The sequence below is a fragment of the Limulus polyphemus genome, unplaced genomic scaffold (assembly GCF_000517525.1).
Source record: "Limulus polyphemus unplaced genomic scaffold, Limulus_polyphemus-2.1.2 Scaffold2467, whole genome shotgun sequence".
Lineage (NCBI taxonomy): Eukaryota > Metazoa > Arthropoda > Merostomata > Xiphosura > Limulidae > Limulus > Limulus polyphemus.
In genome coordinates, this window is record NW_013668077.1 from 120,099 (window position 1) to 142,667 (window position 22,569).

A 22,569-nucleotide genomic window follows, 5' to 3' on the forward strand; every position below is an offset into this window, starting at 1 on the left:
TTTTGCGGTTTTTATGGGCGTTTTTTAATACTACTTCGCCTCCTGTAGAAAATCTTCACCAAATTTTGTATGGAGGTTCATTGGGTCCATACTTACAAATTTTCAGTTTTGCGTTTTATGGGCGTTTTTTACAATTACGTATAAGGGAAGCAACCTTTCATTAATCATGAATTTACATAACTTCCGTCCAGGGAACGGGTACTTTATCTAGTTAATTTCCATTTAAAGACATTGTGTTTTTATTATTATTATATATTTGCAAGCAAACAAAGCTGCATATTAGTATAATACAGGCAACTTGTAGTACAACTTTGAAAAACTATAGAAAAAAAATCATTTTCTGTGTTATGATGTGCCCTCCAATGGTTCAGTGATAAACTTCTGGACTTATGACACTAATATTCGGTTTTCGATGCCTGTGATGAGCACAACACAATTTTATAGCTTGGTGCTTAACAACAAATAAATAAAATCTATGTTATTAGAGGGTCACGGCTATAATATTCATAAATAACAGCCCAGTTCTCACGAATATGATATTTTCAAAATTGTCAGATTTTAACACTTTCATATTATGTTATAATAGGCTATTAGGCTTGCAGTTAATAAATCGTTACGTTTAATTGGGTTAGCTCTGAATCAGACCAATACAATTGTTTTTCTGTTATATTTTGTTTTAGGATCTCTGGTTAAAGAGTAACTAATCTTCGTTACTGTTATGTAATTGAAGTAAAAGTTACCAATATTTATGAATGCAGAAAATCCGAATTCTCTAAGTTGCCAGAAAGAAAGAACTGGACGCAGTGTAAAACATAGTAAAAACAGTATTCATTTTTAAAAAATGTCTAGTATTGGACGAAAGTCAGCACATATACTGGAGTAAATCTATAAAGAAGAAAACAATTAATGGATTAACGAGATTCCAACTGTCCCTATCTACTATCTAGCGAAACCACAGCCAAAGAAGAAAACATGCCCCAGACCAAAAAAAAACATAGTATTATGTACACACTTCTAGAATGCTAATCTTCTCAAGGCACATGCGCTAAACTACACCACTGTTAGTCATTCCCATAAAAAAATAACGATGTATGTATTCTCAAAGTATCACCAGACACACTAATAGAAAATATTGCAATCTACTTTCTCACAGTGTTAAAATTTATAGAAATCTTTCCCAAAGAAGCGTATGTAATACCTTAGTTGAATAACCAAAAACAATTGGCAATGGGGCGAAAGGAACCTAGCCACTTCTTTGGTCAACTTTCTAATGGTTAAAAACCATACACACTTATACGCATTTTTTAACAGCTTAGATGAACTCAAGAGCTGAAAAATGGGGATAGAAAAATCCTAGTACCTCTGGATATTACATATTTCTTCTCCCTTTTAGACTGTTCATGATTTTAAAATCCAATTAAACTTGAACATTGGTCAAGAAACTGGTTTAACTTACATTCGCCCCTATAAAACACACAACAACTCATACAAGTAAAAAAGGGGACATAACTTCTTAGAACAGAGGAAGAATAAATAAGTTGTACATATTAAAGCAGTTGAAATTAAAATAAAATTATTTATTCAACTGACTTTTTGTATTAGTTAAATATGCAGAACTACACAGAACCAACAGTAGATAAAAAGGGTTTTGCTGCATGAAAATGAGGACAAGTGTGTCTTCTACTAAAGCTGAATGATATTGCAACCAAGACAAGATTGACTTAAATATGAAATTTAAACACGTGCAGACATGTCCAGTCAGAGAACATATAAACAATTCTCTAACTATACTCAAAGTCTCGAAATAAAACATAAATTTGGAATATTACAAAAGTAAAGCTATAGAAATGATAGCCGTCACTACTACACACATGCCTAATTTTCTTTTGTGAACAATGTTTTTATTCTGACACAGATTTTGATAAAAATTAAATGCATAACAAAATTATTGACATGTGTATATATTTACTTGTATGTGGAATTCAGTTTCAAGAAAATGGAACCACTGACCAACACTAACTGGATTTATCAGTTCTCGTTGTTTCAGCCATTGACTGTTTTTATTTTCATTTAAGTACAGTTTGAACAAGTTCAATGCATTTAACTTTAACAATAGAATATACTACCATTTTGCACAGTCAGCCATTGTTTCACTGTACTTCACAGTAATAAATATATTGTATTTAACAGTCTTCACACTGACTCTTGTCTATCACTTAACCCATGAAAAGTCACTATACTTATCCTTTCATATTGTAGAACTTTGAGCCCTTTATTACAGTTGTACTTCATCTATTCAGTCTTTGAATAGCATAAAATGTTTTTTTTTCTTTTAACATTAATCCTGGTAATAACTAAATAAAGAACTTAGTTTATTTGCACTGCATGAAAATAATTATTTCAATTACATAAAAGTCAAACAACAATTAACACTAGAGGTTTATAACCAAGATGTAAATTATAATGTTCTGCATAGAACACTATATATAATTGTGTTAGGTTTCTTAATTTGAAGCATCATAAGCAATGGAACCACGTCACTGACTTCAAAGAAACCTTTTAGTCTTAGCAAACATTTTATTTTGGGGTAGAAATACATCTAAATATCATTTTATAGCATACATGCATTCCATATTGAAAGACTAAAGTAGTGAATCGTGTATACACCTTTGTGAAGAGATTCATACTGGATCTACCACCAAAGAAGTGTCAAAATATAACAAAATTCTAATCCTAGAAATAACAACTGAACAATTATTCTTAATGTTCAGTTACAAAATGAGATTAACCCTCCGGTTCTCAAAGATTGAAAGAATCAGACAAAAAAACAATTCATGATATACAAACAAGATAATAATTTACGAAACATAAAGCAGCCAATCATTTACTGCGGAGGTTGAATGTGTAGCTTTTTTTAAAAAATAAAGACCACCCCTCTTTCATGATCATTTTAAAGATATAGGTCTACTCTCCAGAAAGGTCTATAAGTTCAGGTTTTAATTTTGTTTTGTAGGATTGAGTTGACACAATATTACTCAAAGTCACTTTAAAAAGTAGAGCATGATCCTACAAAAATTACCTTCATTTCCTTAATCATGTGAGGAGCTATTCTTTTCACTTCATTAATCATGTGAGAAGCTATTCTTTTCACTTCCTTAATCATGTGAGAAGCTTCACATGATTAAGGAAGTGAAAAGAATAGCTTCTCACATGATTAAGGAAGTGAAAAGAATAGCTTCTCACATGATTAAGGAAGTGAAAAGAATAGTTTCTCACATGATTAATGAAGTGAAAAGAATGAAGCTATTCTTTTCACTTCCTTAATCATGTGAGAAGCTATTCTTTTCAACAGTGAAATATGAAAAATATTCTTGAACATTGATCTTGTACTGTTTATAAGTTTCTCAAATATGTGTCAAAAGTAAATGTTTTTAACATAGTAATTTTTATGGAGATAATTATTAGAAAGTTGGTTTCAATTTTGACTTTGAATAAATGTAATTCGCAACATCTAGTTCAGCCATAGGTTTCTAAGTCACAAATGCAAACTAAGCGATTCCACTGAAAAATTCAGTTCATATTGTCTGAAAATCTCACAGAAATAGATGTAGGTTACAACGCATCACTTTCTCAACTCATAACTGTTACCAATCTATATAAATAAACGTCAATATGTGTGAGTATCTGTTCCTTATACATTTCCACATTTCTTGATCAATCAGCACTAAACTTGACACAGTGATACAGGATGACATGAGGAAAGTCATGTGGGGGTGGATCTCCCTCTAATTTTATATCTAATTTCATAAGAACTACTATTGTTGTATATCCCTCAGCATTAAAATGAACTATGTAACCACTATTGTTAGAATTCTTGAAAACAGTATGTCTTTCTTTTCAGTATTGGTACCTTTATGTATTTTTATCTATATAAATAAACGTCAATATGTGTGTGTATCTGTTCCTTATACGTTTCCACATTTCTTGATCAATCAACACCAAACTTAACACAGTGATGCAGAATGACGAGGAAGGACAAGGGGATTTGGACCCTCTCTAATTTCATATTTAATTTCGGAAAACTACCAATGTTGCATATCCCTCAGCATCTGAATGAAGTTTTTAACCACTATTGTTAGAATTCTTGAAAACATTATGTCTTTCTTTTCAGTATTGGTACCCTTATGTATTTTTATTGCACTTTTAATGTTTATTATGCTAAGAAAAAAATAAAATAAAAGCACAATTTCCTATCCTTTGTTACAAACAAGTTTTTATTTCACCTGTCCAATGGACGGGTACTCCAGCTAGTATCATTTATATTTAAGAAGAGAGAGAGTACGAAATTACATAATTGTGGGAAAATATTTAGAGCATTATCAGAAAGTTGTAAAATATTTATACTGTTACTTTTCTTTTTAATACTTAGCATGTGATTGACTAAGTAACTAAGAATGTCGCATTGTTTATTATTCTGATTACTGATAAATGGATATAATAACATTTGTTTATGGGTTGTAGTTTTTTGTATGGAATCTTCTACATTAAAGTACAAGAGGATTATAAGTGTTAGAATTATAACTTATATCTGCTAAGTGTCCCTATATGTATTGACATCTAGTAATTACGAAGTTTGTTTTTTATTGAGTGAATACAACTAGTTAATATTAGAATTTTTCAAACTCATTATTCACAAAAAACAAAGGTCTTTGCTGCAACTTTTACATCCACCATATAAAGGAAAAGATAAAACCTGGATTGTAAATCTTACAATTTTGTAGCCCCAATGATTTTGATTGTCAAATACTTATGACTTTAATACCAATGAGCAAATAAAAAAAAAAAGAAAAAAAGTTTAATTTTTTTGTGGAAACTTTATGTGTGAATTTTACTTAAAGAAATAAATGTAGGTCATAAACAAAACTGTTCTTCAATATAGTTGTCTTTCTTCAATTACAAATGAACTGGGCAAATAAACTAAGAAATGATTAATCTAAAAAAAATAAAGTTTTATGTTTGTTGAATTCCACGCAAAGCTACATGAGAGTTATCTGTACTAGACATCCCTAATTTTAAAGTGATAGATTACAGGGAAAGCAGGTGGTCAACAACACAATCCACCAACTCCAGTCGAACCGAACAGTGGAACGAGAACCACGAAATCTCAGCTCCACAGTCCAGCATGCTAATTACTGGACCAAGCTCCCCCTCCAAGGAAAGAAAGATGATCAAAGTACAATAAAAACAAAACAATACAAGAACCATTTTATTTCAGTTTGTACAGAGTGGGGAAATAATTACAAAACTCACTGCTTTATCCATTTTGAATATCTTCGCCATCTGGGCATGGCATAAATCGTGCTGCAAAATCCTGAGGCTCCTCTTTTATGTATGTCATGTGACTGGCATTTCCTTTCACAAACCCACTGATATTGATATTCTGAAAATGAAATCAAACACTTACATCATTATCACACTTACTGGTTAGTGTGGGGATCACAGTCTGATTTCTGTTTAAATTAATATGATGGGGATTGTTTTTCATGACTACAGTTCACTTGAACTTAATTGGTTTTAATAGTCTGTATCGTATATATATCACACTGTAGAATTTTATACAAAAAACACATTGACAACATTATACCAAGTTCCAAATACTTGCCCGTATTCCATTGTTATTAAAATAAAATTGTTTCAAAGATATTTTACTGTCTCTACACAGATCTTGAGTCAAGGTGGTTACAAGTTAATGGTTCCTACACTGTTTTCATCACAAACTTATTTTGAAATGTTATTATCAGTTTATAACTAAATACTATTTTGTATAGATAATAACCAACCTTTTGAGCAATCACATGTCTGTCATCCTGGTTATTCCTAGAATTAAGAAAAATAGTAGTCCTATAGAAAACACTCTTATAAAAAGTCTTGTTTCTTTATATATATGCATACACACTCAAAATATATGAGTTGCCCTCCAATAGGAGGGCAACACAACCTCTCCATGTGCAGTAACTTTTCCCATTCACTTGCACTCATAATAACTTCATTCTTATAAGAGGCAAGAAAAAAAGTGCATTAAAAGTGGGGAGGTCAGGTAGGAATAAGTGTGGAGGTGAGTATCTATCAGAAATACATTTTCATATTAAGAAAATGTTAACTTCTGAGACGATAACTCACCTCCTCACACAGAAATGCTAGAATCTCATGTTGAAGTGGTGGAAGAGCTGGTGCACAACATTTACCTAGATGAGCTCCTTTCAGAAAGTGCCCAAAGGGAAGCCCATGGAGTACGACACCCGATGACAGGGGCAGACCCATGGGAGACCACATCTCATCTCAACCAGGGTATACTTTTTTGCCTGAGATGAAAGGTAGAAGAGCTTAAAGTGTCACAGGGATGAGCAGAATGTGACCACAACCAACCAATCACCCACACACAAGTAGTCAGTGAGTTAATGTGTAGTGTGGTTAGGGGGCAATCAGACTGCACGATGTGTGCTCACTTTAACTCTACAGTACAGATTCTGGCTGCAGAAGAAGAGCACAGTAACTATTTGAGGGGTAACCCATACTACACTGATAGTGTAACTACTGCCCTACTTCTCACTGTATTGTGCTATGTTTAACCACTGAGGTTTCTCCAAGAGTTTGTAATGCAAACAAAGTCACCCAGAACCTTGTTAGATGGCAAGTTTTACCTAAGTAGTGTGGTTACTAAAGTGGTGCATGCCTATATGTTAATTGGTTCTTATGAAGTTATATATACACATAGCTGATGTTCTACTGGCTAATAAGAAATTAGGAATGCTTCTTGTGCTGTTCTCTTATTTCCTGATTGGCTGGGTGGGGGATGAATTGATGGCTAAGGAAAGTTGAAACTATAGTTTCATTCTACAATTTGGCTTTTTGAAGTGCAAGATGTTTCAAAGTATCAAGCTAAGTTTTCCTGACAACAGCCAGTGATCTGTCAGATTTTAGTTAAAGACTATGGTAAAAGGTTTCTTATTTAAAAAAAAAATGGTTTAACTGGATTAACTGTTTAAAGGTATTTTGATTTTGAAATTTTAGTTTTATTTAACAGCGTAGAGAGTAGACCTTTGACTTGACAATAAAATATAAGAAAAATTGCCAAAAGAAAATAAAAAAAAAGAATATTTTCTAAAAATAAAACTAATTATTTTGTTATCTTATAGCCTATCAAAATAACCTGGAATAGTCATTTTATCACTGGAGATCTTTTATTTCAAGCAGATAGTTATTGAATAGTTATATTAGATATGAATTCTGAAACTTCATATAAAATCTTAAGTTTGTCAGACATATGTATAGAATTATCTTATTGTAAAATCTGAAAAATCTTAGAAACTAACACTATACACATTTATTTTATTTTGAATTTCACTTCAAGAAGGTACTGTTCTCATTTTTATCTGAAATAGTTTCTGATTCTATTTTTCAGTTACAATCTATTATGTAACAAACAATTATAGGCTGAGTAAGTTTTCATAATAACAGATGCAGACAATTAGAGATACACAATGTTAATGTCTGTATAGGTGTAACTGTACTAAATAGTTTTAAATAAAAACGTACTGATCAGAGTTTAAATTCTGGTACAACAAGGCTGGTCCACTTCCTGCAGCTATCCTTCCAGAAAACTCCCTGTGTCTTTTAGAATGCTCAGCATTCACTCTGTTGGTCCACAGTGTAAGAAGTGACTGAGATCCACTAAAACGACCTCTGTCATCCTGCAAACCTAACCGAATCTTTTTAGCTGGTGGCACCTTAAAACTGTTTCCTCCATCTTCGTGAATGTCCACATCACTAAACTGGCTGACTCTGTAAAGAACAATAATGGTTATAATGCACAACAGATGATACATAAGTTCAGGAAAATAACTTACGCAGCCATTGTATGTACTTGTTATATTAACCAAAGTTGGATTAGCACAGAGTTAATTAGAAATAAAATAAAAAACCAGCTATTCATTATCAGTTATAGTATATTCATTGATGAATGCAAGTGATTATTATTATCAATATTCACAAGAAAAACAAAACAAAGGACAGTAATAAGATTCTATTTAAATATTAAATCCTTTATGACGAATTGTTATTAAATATGAGATATTATATACTGCTGAAGTATGTGTAAAATCATATATGAAATAGTAGCAATGTTTGATAATGCATGATCTATTGGGCATAAAACTATTTAATGCTATCAATATACTGACAGTACATGTAAACAGAATAGAGAATTGGTGAAAAATGCTGTTAATATAACATAAAAAATGTCCCTGTTTTACAAATCTGCACAACAGTGACATGTGAATGAATACCATTTGTAAGGCCTATAAAGCCTATTCTCTATGAATAGGAGTACTTTGAGAAAAGGACTGGGATACAACTAACTTAAGAATGCAGTGTTGGAATGTTTACATCTAGTTGCAAGTGTTTGTAGTGGTGAGAGTTGGTTTACTCAACTCCAAAGTGAAGACAAAATTTGGATGTGGCAACATGTAGGTGAAACATTTGACAGTGATCATATTATGCCAAACGTGGAGAATTCTGGTTATTGACTGAGTTGAATTTTATGTATTGGCCAAAGGACCTATCTATGTATATGAAATATGAAAACTGTAAAAGAAAAATAAGTAATTTTATTACGAGACTGACTCAGTAAAGGCTTTGTAAATTCACAGATAAAATCTTTAGTTAAAATAAGTAATTTTATTATGAGACTGACTAAGTAAAGGCTTTGTAAATTCACAGATAAAATCTTTAGTTAAAATAAGTAATTTTATTATGAGACTGACTAAGTAAAGGCTTTGTAAATTCACAGATAAAATCTTTAGTTAAAATACTTTATTAACAAATCTGAATTATTGAGTACAACAGACGTGTAACATTTACCAAAAACCTGCTGATTTTGAGAAGATACACTTAATATATTAGGACTTATAGTATGTATAGTTTTGTGGTTACAAGGTCGGTCAAAATGGCCAAACCCAATTTCAAACAGGTAAATGAACATGTTTATCATTTCCATCAATTTAAAGTAATAATAACAAAATTTTCTAATTTTTCATTCCTTACAGAACATCTTTTGGACCATTTGGAGGAATGACTGTCTTCTAGCCACCAACTGGCTAAGTTTTGAAATACCAGTGAAAATACCTGTCAGAACCTAGTTTTAAACAAGCCTTGCAGAACAGCAGCTAAAACAAAGGGCAGTGCTACACCAATTCATAATCATTAAGACCTATGATTTTGTGACATTTGATGGTGTAAGCCAATTAACATAAAACAAAAATATACTAATGCTGTATTAATTCTTCACAACTCAGACGTACGTGCACATTTTTTAAGCCATAAGGCTGCTACTATACATAACATTACAGCATGAACATGTGAAACTGGACCTTTGAAACTTAACAGAATATTAGCAGCTCATATTTTTATGCAATAAAAAATACACACACAATTTCACAAGTCTTTAACAAAGAATTACGTCGTAATATAAATAAAACAATGTTTGGTGGTTTTAAACAAAAATTAAATTTGTAACCAACTTTATTTTTAAAGTAAGTTATGAACATTCTGTGAATTGTTTATATTTGTAAGAAAAGATTTCACTTTATAGTTCAAAATGGAAAGTATATCTTATAATATATGGGATAGTTTGAGTGATGGGGGTGAACCCCTTAGACTGGTTGGTAGAGCACTCACCTCAAGTGCAAGATCTCTTCTTTTGGTTTAAAATTTTTAAGTTAGAGAGAAAACAAAAAATCTAACTGAGAAAAATAACTTAAAAAAATTTAATCATGCTTTAGTTAACAACTGCTACAGCCATTTGAAATAACCACATTAAATTATATGTAGATGTCACTTTCTAAATATCAATAAAATATTATTATGCTGTTCCCAATTCTTTACAAGTTAACATGTTAGTTTTGTGGACTATTTTAAGTTTAAACAAACATAGGAAATCTATTCGTGAATGCTCTTTTCAACATGTCAATTTTAAAAGGTTGTTACAGACATTGAGTACATCTGAAAAATAAATTCTTAGTTTACATAACGTTTGTACAGAATTCTTATGTTTGAGTACAAACAATTTTTTGACACATCCTAAATATCGTTTTAGCAATAAATCAAAAGCGCTTTATCAAATTTGTTTATCATATTGTTAGTTTGTTATTATATTTTCTCCATACTGCATTTATTTGTTAATGTAACCTTTCCTCACCTTTCTTTCCAGCCAACTTCTCCATTTCCAGTTTTTCCAGCTTCTAGCTTCTCTTCTTTAACAAATCCCTTTTCTGCCTTTCTTGTGCCAGTGCTGGTGGTAACAACTGATACTTTAGCTCCATTAGATGGTATCGTACTGTCACTATCAGGAGAGGGCTTACGACAGTCCAAAAGACAGTCTAAGATATTATGGTGCTCTGCAGTGGTGCAATAAGCTCGGATATACGTTTCCAGTTCTTTCCATAAGATTCGATACTGCTCTTCTCTGGAAAAAAGTAAATTAGAAGACCTTGTTCAATTTTCACTATATCACTAACAGGGGTGATTTTTATGAAATTTTATGCCAGTTTTCATTAAGTATGCAATTATACACAACCATATGTTATTTCCACACCCATAAAATTTTAGACATTCTTATACTTTATCAGCAAAGTAAGTATTGTAGAAACTGTATCACATAGCCACATAACATTTGTATAATTTAGTACAAAAAACATTTTATGCTGGTACTTGGTACCATCTCTACAATCATTTGCCTGAACACAGTATCACTGAAATTCATCACAAACTATCAGCAAAGATAAGATTGTATTAAACAATGCTTTTTGTTGTTTTGTTACAAGGAAGAAGTATATAATATTATTAAGGTTGATTTTTATAGATGAAACACAGTACTTTCATTCATGATGTCAAAAAAATCATGTAGGTTCAAGAAGTCTTAATATAAAATCTCTATAACCCGAACGCCTTTGAAAGGAGAACCTTTCTTCTTCAGGGGCAAACTGGGAACAGTTTGAAGAAGAAAGGTCCACCTTTCGAAAGTGCTCAGTTTATAGGGTATTTATTATTTTACACAATACTTTCAATTGTGTTAAAACTATTTTACTAACGTTATGACTAGGTCCTTTACGAGTGCCAATACCAGTAATTTAGTAATGATATGTCCAGGTCCCTTCATGAGTGCCAATACCAGTATTGTAGTAACATTATGTCCAGATCTCTTCACAACTGCCGATACCAGTATTTTAGTAAAATTATGTCCAGGTCCCTTCACGAGTGCTGATACCAATATTTTAGTAACATTATGTTCAGGTCCCTTATGAGTGTCGGTACCAGCAATTTAGTAAAGTTATAATTTTCCTATAGAGAAAATGTATTTCCGATAGGTACTTACCTCCTCTCACATAAATAGCTATTCTCGTTGAGGGCTGCCTTCTATATGCAAAAAAATTTTTTGCACATGCCACAAGCTTTGACACTCCAAACCATCTGGAATTGACTATTTCAATGCATCTCACATGCAATTCATCATGCGACAACCCTCCACCAATAAGAGTGCAACATACACTCTTGACTCTATTCAATAGAGCCACTACTCCCTCTATTCAATTCTACCAAACTCTCACTTCGAGTTACAAAAAATAATACAAACACACATAGAAAAATATTCAACTGCATGTCTAACAAGTTTTTATATTACAGTGTTTTGTGAATTAGATCATTTGTAGGTGAGTAGAAATTCAACTTTACCTTTTTGGACCTTTTCCTCTGGTACCTAATACAGGCATGGGCAATGGGGTTCCTTTGCTTTCCATTCCAATAAGATTATAGATGACTTTCTTACAGTCAATAACTTCATCAGTGGTCAACGTCTCTTTCTTTAGCAGTGACAGTAATGGTTCAAGAGGCTATTTTTATGAGCAACAAAATAACAAACATAACACATCTAAAAAAGTCTTCTAATTAATGATAATGAACAAAGAAGCTTCACAAATACTCAGAAATGTACACTATTCATCAATAAACTGAATTACTGTTAATAATATTTATAACCACAAAACAATATTATAATAGTAATCCTAATATTTAACCCAAACTATTGATAAATAGGTAGTTTTAGCAATTAAAAAAAACAGTTCTTGCCTCATACTGCCAATACTTACACCAACAATAAGGTAATCTAACAGTTTTTAAACATATTTAATTAAATATTCTATACAATAAAACGAAAGTACACACGTTTCATTCTGGCAAGTTTAACTGTCAGGTTGATTTCTTGTAACTAGAAATTTTATTTCACTCTTTTTTTAATTAAGCAACTTCTAGAAAGTATTACATGACCAATCATATTAACAGCTGTACCTTTATTGATATAAAACTCATCAGTGCAAATTAAATATAATGTTATGACTGATTCATTAACATAAAAGTCACCAGTGTCATATTAAATATAGCAGTATGACCAATTCATTAATATAAAACTCAACAGTGTCATAATAAATATAGTAGTATGACTGATTGAATAATAGAAAAGTCACCAGTGTTACATTAAATACAGTAGAGCAACCAATTTCTTAATATAAAACTTACAGGTGTCATATTGAATATAGTGGTGTGACTGATGACCATTGGCCAGTAAAGGGTCTGTCGACTTAGACGATTTTTTGCTGTAAAGATAAACGAACCCTGGAATTGATCAGGACATAAAAACAAGCTTATATAGCACACTATGTATATAAAAAAGGTAAATAAAATATACGCATATCTATAATTCATCTAGAACTAGGAAGTTAGCATGCAAGACTAGAAAAAAATAACAGAAAAATGTTTAAACAGTTAAATAAGACACCAGTATATGGAGCTTTGTGACAAGTAGGTACCAGCTATTAGAAAAAAAAAGATTATTCTTTGTTTTTACTTATGTTAAATTAAGTACCAAGTTATTTAGTGTTATACCTATAAAATTCAAGTGATTCTAAAAAGTTACCATAAATTTGTCCATAAGGGATTTGAGTCACCGTTAAAAACAGGTGTTATGTTGGGGCTCATTAAATGAAAAACAATCTTCAGAAAGTAGTACTAATAAAGAATATTTATGTGATGACAACTGTTTTCTCTACATAAAATGTCAAGAAGACACTCTTAGCTTGACTAGTTGCAAAAGAATATGTTGCTTGTTCCATCAGTAAATCCAACTGAATTGAAGAACCTGATACATTTCAGAAATGATTAAGCTTCTTTAAATGCTGAATATACTTACTAAATAACACATAGACATTAAAACTTAAAAAAAAATAATCTTATTATAAGTCTATTCTTCAGAACAAAGCTAATGTCATATGGAAACATCTTAGAAAATATGGCTACTGTAAAATTATTAACCTCATTTGTTTGTCAAAATAGTCAATAGTATACCATAAGTAGGTAGAGAACAAAGACATTCTAAATACAGTCAACAATATGACATGTAAAATCTGTAAAATGTTATAATATCACAAGTATACTTAACAATATGACATGTAAAATCTGTAAAATGTTATAATATCACAAGTATACTTAACAATATGACATTTAAAATCTGTAAAATGTTATAATATCACAAGTATACTTAACAATATGACATGTGAAATCTGTAAAATGTTATAATATCACAAGCATACTTAACAATATGACATGTAAAATCAGTAAAATGTTATAATATCACAAGTATACTTAACAATATGACATGTGAAATCTGTAAAATGTTATAATATCACAAGTATACTTAACAATATGACATGTAAAATCTGTAAAATGTTATAATATCACAAGTATACTTAACAATATGACATGTGAAATCTGTAAAATGTTATAATATCACAAGTATACTTAACAATATGACATGTAAAATCTTTATAACAAGATAATCTCATAAATTAGTTAACAATATGTCATGTGCAATCTGTAAACACGATGATTTCACAAGTACAGTCAACAATATGTCACGGGAAATTGTAAAATATCATAAGAAAAATTAGTGATATCCCACATAAAATCTGTAGAACATTATATGATCAATAGTCAACAAAGTGCCGTGTCAAAATCTGTTAAACATTGTGTATTGCTAGTATAGATAAAATACTAAGTAAAAATTTGTACAAAAAGTGTACTACCTTTCTCAAGTGGTAATTCTCCATCCGCTAACTCAGATTTAAAAGGAGCTAGTCGGTGGTCTTTCATGAACTCTCCAAAGTCCTAATAAACAACAATACACAAAACAGAAACCTTAAACCCTACAGAGAGGTAGAAATAAAATATCCATTAGATATAGGTAAGACTGAATTGTTGAGAAACATGGCCAAGCCATATTATTCTGACTCATTTATGAAGGTCTTAAGTTTTACATTGCTTTCTGCCTTTGAAAACTTTTTTTTTTACTGTACCCCAAAACTATTATTATTATTATTATACATGTCCACAGTCAGCTATGTGATATGTTTTGCTCATTAAAACTGACAAAATATAATAACATTTATTATAAGTTTCCTGCTTGTTGAAAAACATAATTAAAACTTACAAAATAAACACAGCCAAGTCATTCATTAATGGTTATTTTACAATATATATATATATTTGGTATTATTGTTTATACCTTGATCAAATTTGAAACACTAACTTACATTTATTCTATAGTCTGTAACTCGTCCACCTGATCCTTCACTAATAGACGGAGGATCTTCAAGAATCGACCTACTTGTTGCGAGAGTGTGAATGTAGATCTCACCACCATGGCTCACTAGCATGTGGGATAAAAGTCTTGAACCAGATTTTCTTGGCAATTCTAGCATCACTGCACGATCTGGCAATATTAGTCAAAAGAATTTTGAAACACAGTTCTGAAGTTGCAAGTTTCAGCTGGCGACAGTCTACACATTCAACAAAGAATGCCACCTAACTCTACGCAAGTACACTATGATGCACACAGAGAAAGCGAAGGTTAGTTAATATGAATTCTTTTGACATGTATAAAGCACAACAGACACAAAAAGCACTCTATTAAATCATTTCCAAGTATTTTTAGTTATTACCATGCACAAACACAGAACAAACTTAAATAATATCTAGTATTCTGATGTATACACATACAGACACACACAAGGTTTAATTATGAAAAAAGTATTCTACCATATACATATGTAGACAAGAAAAGCAAGGCCTGATCAGTTATTATCAGTCACATCACACAACTACATTTATTTGGCAAATAAGGCCTGATCAGTTATTATCAGTCACATCACACAACTACATTTATATGGCCAACAAGGCCTGATCAGTTATTATCAGTCACATCACACAACTACATTTATATGGCCAAAAGGCCTGATCAGTTATTATCAGTCACATAACACAACTACATCAATATGGCCAAAAGGCCTGATCAGTTATTACCAGTCACATCACACAACTACATCAATATGGCCAAAAGGCCTGATCAGTTATTACCAGTCACATTACATAACTTAACCTACACATCCAGCAAGACCTGATCAGGTTATTCTCAGTCATATCACACAACTACACCTACATGGCCAACAAGGTCTTATCAGGTTATTATCAGTGACATCACACAATTACATCTACATGGCCAGTGATACTTTAACTGTTTATGAGTTCTGCATAACAGATGCAACCTTAACTATTGAGTGTATATATATATACACATCTTAAACTAAACCTCACATCTGTAGAACATCATAACATCACAAGTATAGGTAACTCTTAATTAACAAACTTTGTATGCAGATTTTTCTTCAGTTTAGTTTGTCACTTTCTCTGACTGCTCAAACATTAAGTTCTAGAACTGCGACAGAGAACATCATGGATGCAGAAATAGACTAACAATTAACACAGACAATAAAACAAGAACAGTCCAGAAAATTCCATGTGAAATATGTAAATCATCATAATATGAAACACAGCCTGAATGACCAATTTAAACATTTAAAAAGTGTCACAAAATCAGCCTTGATTAATACTACAGTTAACAAAAACTTCAGTCCATTCACTGTTTACGTAAGATCAGAATGTAAAAAAAAAACTATTTAATACTTTACTAACATATGCACCGTGTAGTGACATACATATGTATTTTTTTTGGCTTACCACTGAGTAGAAAGTTTGTGAGACACGATGACGGCCGACTATTCACCTCAACAGGAGTAATACGATGAGCTGCTGTACAATACTGAAGGTCTAACAGAAAAAAATACTTGTGTATATCACACTGTATCTCTACCTTTACAAATAGTTTTAAGCCCTTATATTCACAAAGTAATATTTGTTCATTTTCAAGCACAAAGCTACACAATGGGCTATCTCTGTTCTGCACACCATGGGTGTTAATTTTAGTGCTATAATCTCTCAGACTTACTGCTAAGCCACTGGGGGGGGATTTAAATAATAATAATGTCTAAAACATCTACAATTATATATTGTTTCATAATAAGACATTGTTTCTTGTCTTGATATATTCACTTGATCTACACAATACATGATTATTTTAGTAACAGATTATCCTCACACCCTTTAAAGGGACTATATTGATTTTATTTGTATTAGCCAAAGTTTAAGATAACACTAATTCTCTTGTTATCAAATCCAAAAAGATATTGCACTCTCTCTCTGTACACCTCCTTTTTGACTTCTAATGCAAATAAGTAAATTTATACATTATTTACTTGAACAACCATAACTATAGCCATTATTTCATTGCACACATCTTAAAAACATATTCTCGATAAAGGTAAATAAATTTATACATTATTTACTTGAACAACCATAACTATAGCCATTATTTCATTGCATACATCTTAAAAACATATTCTCGATAAAGGTAAATAAATTTATACTTTATTTACTTGAACAACCATAACTATAGCCATTATTTCATTGCACACATCTTAAAAACATATTCTCGATAAAGGTAAATAAATTTATACTTTATTTACTTGAACAACCATAACTATAGCCATTATTTCATTGCACACATCTTAAAAACATGTTCTCGATAAACGTATATTGCTTTTTAGGTAGACACTGTATTGTGCCCTAAACAACAGTTTTATATTTTGAGTTTCTGTCCACTTCTGTTTTAATATTTAGTTTACATTTGATAAATAGCAGCCCTTTCTGCACTCAAACAACTTATATTAGGGGCAAACTACACGATAAGTTAATAAATCCTATGCAATTTCAAAATGTGAAATGTAATAGAGGGGCAGGATATAAATCCACAACTCTGTTCTCAGGGCAAGTATAAATTATCATCTTTATAGTTAAGTGAACACTGAAATTTGAAATTTAATGGTTAGACCAACTGCCAACTTCAAAAGTTACCAGTTTTGATGAAACTTAGTTGAATGGACGGCAACTGCCTGTTGTAGAAACACGAGTGTAGAGGACGACATTTCGAAAGTCTTTAGTCTTCAGAAGACGAAAGGTGGAAGACCTTCGAAACGTCGTCTTCTACACTCGTGTTTCTACAACAGGCAGTTGCCATCCATTCAACTAAGTTTCATCATGAATACTCTGCCTAAACAATTAATCAAATTTCCCATTTCTTAAGCAAACTATACAATCCAATAAAAGTAACACAGTATATAACATAACACTAATTTGAAACCTCCATAATTCCAAGTTTTCATCCAAAGATAAGCTAATGACTTCTATTCTCTGCATGAATGAGGAAACCAATACAGCTAACTATTCAGTACAAACTTTGGTACAGATTATCATATACTTCAGCATTAATGTTATCAGAAATTCTGATGTCTTAATGAACCATATACAGTAAATACTACCAACATTATGTATTACCTAGTTTCATAATGAACAGAAATATAAATTATTTTTAAGGTTTAGTATAGTTCTCAGTGATCTAGTTTCCTTATTTTTTGGAAAGGAAAATATTAGCCTATTTAATTTGTAGCACTAGAAGTTCTTCAACAAATATAATTAAATGTACATTGTGTTATTTATAAAAAAAAAAAAAAGTGATACTGTAACAGAGAATGTACTTACCTACAGTACTTGGTCTTGGGGTACACCATTTCAGGATAACAGAGTCATACTCTAGACCCTCTTTTACAGTTTTCACATGTGCTCCTTCTGTGTTTGCAAAGCCTAAACAAATAGCACTTATCTTAAGAAGGTTGAAATTACCTAAATTATTAATTACAGACCAAAAAATCCTTATACATAAGAAAACCAAGAGCCCTAGTTTTTATTTTTACTTTCATAATCTCAACTTTTTTAATATTCCCTAGTCACCAAAAGTTAATGGTAGGAATTAATAGAAATTTTTTTTGCTTGTTTATGCTCTAGAAAACTGTGTACATTACCATAAGGGGAAAAAAGAAAACAGTTTAATCTATATCTCATCTTGGTTCTTCAAAATTCTAGAAGGTTTTCCATAGAAACGCACATATAGAGATTGCGAATTATTCACATTAGAGTTTATTACATTTACGTTCAAGAGAACTATCAATAAAATCCTATTTTGGCTGGTTTAACAAAACAATTTGCAACAGTTTCACCTGACATAAGGCACGCAACATGACATCAGAGTCAGCTAATAATAGTAAATCATACAAGTTACAAATTATACCTCAGTAATTAGTTCATGAACTCACAAACATAGCTAACTGTAATAAATGAAAACATATTTATAAGAATTTCAAACATTCTTGAATCTAAAATGTATAAAAGTAAAATCACTTCCTTGTTTATCAGTTTATCAATACTTTTTCAATGTGTTCAAACTATTCTCCATTAGATAGAAAATTATATATACCTTTAGTACACAACTGGATCCTTACAGTTCTCTAAAGTTTATACTTAGTATTAAACCTGAATTTACCAACACTTCAAGGTATGCTAAAACCATATCTTTTTTTAAATTTACAGAATTATATCTGTGTAATAATTTTTCTACATTTTAAATGGCTATAAACTAAATCATAATTAGCTAGTGTTTCTGTTTGAGCTTTCTTATATTACTACCAGAGGTACTATGAACTTCCTTCACTTACATATAATCAAAACAATATAATTTTGTCTGCTTAATTTCTCTTTAAAAACTGATGTTACTTGTTAAATCGTTCTGTAATGGCTACAGTGGTTACATAGCCAGTACAGAAAATCTCTTTAAAAATTATTATCAATCTTATTATGAGATAATGTTACAATAACCACCAATCTATAGACCATGTTTTGCCAGCATAAGGCATTATGTACCATAATAATTGATATTTTTGCCATAAAACTTAGATACACATTATATATATGGATGAAGTGATCTTAAACTGAACTTCATAATGCTACAGGTGATGTGTAGTTCAGAAACAAAAAAATAATTACAACATAATAATAGTATAACCAAACAAGCCAAAAAAAACACACCTCAGTATACATTTCATAACCTAAAATTTAGTTAAATAATATGAACATTAAAGAGACATGACAAACATGATTAAACTTTCTTAAACAATTACAAAAGAAACAATGTCTAATATTCCACAACCTTAGATATTAGGGACTAATTTAAGTAGCTTCAAGTATCAAATATATTTTACTTTTTTTTGTATATTTAATTCTTAGTTTGGTACACAATCATTATATATAAAAAACTATGATCTTTAAATATGTTTGAAACACAAAGTAACTTCATAAAATAAGTAAGAACATCCAATGGTTAAACACTCTACATGTTTTGGTAGAAAACATTCCACCAGCTTCAGAAGACCAGAAGATGGTGGAACTTTTCCCACCAAAATATGTAGTTTTTAATTGTATATTTTACTTTTAACTTTATACAATAAATTAATGTGCATTTTTTAACCACTAAATATTCTTATTTATTTTAAGAAATCTATGCACAGGAATGGTCATAGAATATATTGAACAAAGTAACTTATGTAAGAAAGTAAAAAAATCATACGTTTAGTTATCATTTGAATAACGGATGTTAAAGAAAGTTAAACAAGGTTTAAAATTTTGTGCTTTTGTTTAAAGTGTTCCCATGTGGCATAGTGAGAACAATGCATGTGTACACTACACTTACTATCACCCTAACAACCAATAGTTGTGTAATGTTTGAAAGTAAAAAAAAACTTCTTCAAATAATGAGTGTGTTACTGAATGATCAATCAGAAGTATGTGTTTATCTATACATAAAATGTGTGTGTGTCTATATATATACAAAATGAAAATACTCTTTTAAACTTGCACCACTCAACAAAGTTCAATCACATTTTTTTCACAGTTTGTAAAACAAACCATGTATTTTAAACACTTTACCAAATTATAAAAGTACTTCCTATACATTTCTCAACAAATCAATATTTGATGTAATTCCAGAGACTTAAATATAAAGTTTTGAGTTCATTTTAATTTTTAGTAAAATCATGTGCACTTTTTTTTAGCAGTGCATCAGTAGTACCAGATGGTGTAAGGTATCATCAAGAATATTACTTATTACTTCTTTTTATGTTTAAAAATGGGACAAATCACACTTGTATTTCCATGAACTCAATTTTATGCTGAGCAATAAGCTTTAAGTTGTTTGTTCTAATTATATGCAATAATTCAATGGGTAATGAAGTACGGTATCCTTAAAACATAAAAGGTTAAAAGAAGAAAAATAACACAGTTATTTCTTTAAAAAAGTCACATTCTAGTCAGAAGCAAGATGCAAGTTCTTTTAACTTCACACATAAGTTCATCTAGTCCTTTTACAGATAAATTGATATTCAAACTTAATGTCTTAAATTTATTATATAATTCTTTTTTTGTTCCCTATGATGTATTATTTTTATATGCTTCCAAACATACCAGTTTTAAAGAATTCAGAATGGGCTCCTACTGGATGAAGAAGTTCCACATCATAATTTGCTGAAGATTTGGCATTCTGTTCTTCCTGAAGAAACATTTTTACATTTAGGGCTTGCTTCGTTACTAGGAACTTGTTGAATTTATAATGCGTAATAAGCTATTTTTTGATGCTGTACTTGAAAAATTATGTTATTTAGTTGTTACTGACTCGTATTTTTTAAAAGTGTGCACCTTAATGACTTCATCAGTTTAATTATATCTTAAAGATCACATGACAGGTGTGGCAACTTTCAGTATTTAATCAATACGTGTAGTACTTTGCATTAGAATATTTTCAAAGATTGAAGTCTTAATTTTTTTTGTGGCTTTGCTATAACAAAACACACAGAGATACATTATATTCCTAAATAATGAAACATCCTTCACACATGAAGCTCCTAAACTTTCAAGAGCTTTTACTGAACTTGAGTAATTGTTGAAGTGTACAAAAAGATACCCCTCTAATCACTAATTTCCATTTAATTGAAAGTAAAAGTGAAATGTAATCAAAATATATTTGTGCTAGTAGCCATCACTTGTGTACATGTAAGGGCTACATAAGATTGTAAGGCAGAACTACAAAATTGTACTGAGTGACATAAATGTTCTATGATGGAATGGGATAGTCTTCTTGTGTTTTAAAACTAAGTCTACTTTAACAGATGTTTGAACTATTCTTGGACTACTTGCTGTGTCCACTGAAGGGAAAAAACCCTGATTTTAGCATTGTAAATCTGAAGACTTACTGTTGTCCCACTGGGGGACATAATATATCTGAGGGATAATAAACCAGTAGACAAACAACTTTGGTTTACCTCCACAGATGCTGCAACAGGTAAATCCAAGGAATTACTGCCGTCCCACTGGGGGACATAATATATCTGAGGGATAATAAACCGGTAGACAAACAACTTTGGTTTACCTCCACAGATGCTGCAACAGCTTACACACAATTTGTTTCAGAACTTAACATAAATCTACAAAATGTCTTTCTGCACGTAGCCATCCCTAACTTTGAACTGAGTAACTGGAAGAAAGGCAACTAGATAGCAGCATACACTGCCAATTACTGGTAGAACCACCCTTGTTTGAATGAATATTGTAGAGCTTGTTTGTCCATATTACAGTCATTTACTTTATAAAAAGACTTAAGATAGGTTAAATAGTAAATAATTAATGCTGCTTAGGAATAAATGAACTTAATTTAATTAATAAAAGTGCTCTGTACTTTAAAAAAAAAGATAAGAATAATGTAAGTGAACTAATAAACACATGATCAGGAAATGTGTTCTCAATAAAAATAGACATAAACTAAGTAAAACCATCAGTAATCCAGTGGTAATATAATATATATGGTTATATAAAATTTTATTATAATGGAGCTTGCGATGTATGTCCAAAACTTGGATCTCGCACTGATCATCAACAATCAGAACTGGGTAATATTTTTATAACTAGACAGTATTTTTATAGCTGAGCAATAAATAAAATGATTGAAATTTCCAGAAAAATGATATGTTTCAGATTTAACCAATAAAAATTACAAACAAAAATGATATGTTTCAGATTTAACCAATAAAAATTACAAACAGAAAGGAGTAAGTTTCAGATTTAACCAATAAA

At 30.8% G+C, this 22,569-nt stretch overlaps 1 protein-coding gene across 2 annotated transcripts in view; it reads right to left on the reverse strand.

The window, feature by feature from the left end:
• Window positions 1-5,249: 5,249 nt before the first annotated feature.
• The window catches only part of LOC106467040 (integrator complex subunit 13-like), a 44,255-nt gene continuing 26,935 nt past the window's right edge, over window positions 5,250-22,569 (reverse strand). For both annotated transcript variants that reach the window (XM_013927350.2, XM_022395145.1), the window contains exons 8-18: window positions 20,908-20,992; window positions 18,097-18,198; window positions 16,180-16,269; window positions 14,697-14,875; window positions 14,190-14,271; window positions 12,628-12,704; window positions 11,788-11,945; window positions 10,256-10,522; window positions 7,597-7,842; window positions 5,841-5,877; window positions 5,250-5,440 (exon numbers count right to left, since the gene is read on the reverse strand). In XM_013927350.2, coding sequence (XP_013782804.1) covers window positions 5,315-5,440; window positions 5,841-5,877; window positions 7,597-7,842; window positions 10,256-10,522; window positions 11,788-11,945; window positions 12,628-12,704; window positions 14,190-14,271; window positions 14,697-14,875; window positions 16,180-16,269; window positions 18,097-18,198; window positions 20,908-20,992 — 1,449 coding nt within the window. In that variant the 3' untranslated portion in view covers window positions 5,250-5,314. The remainder of the gene's footprint in view (window positions 5,441-5,840; window positions 5,878-7,596; window positions 7,843-10,255; window positions 10,523-11,787; window positions 11,946-12,627; window positions 12,705-14,189; window positions 14,272-14,696; window positions 14,876-16,179; window positions 16,270-18,096; window positions 18,199-20,907; window positions 20,993-22,569) is intronic.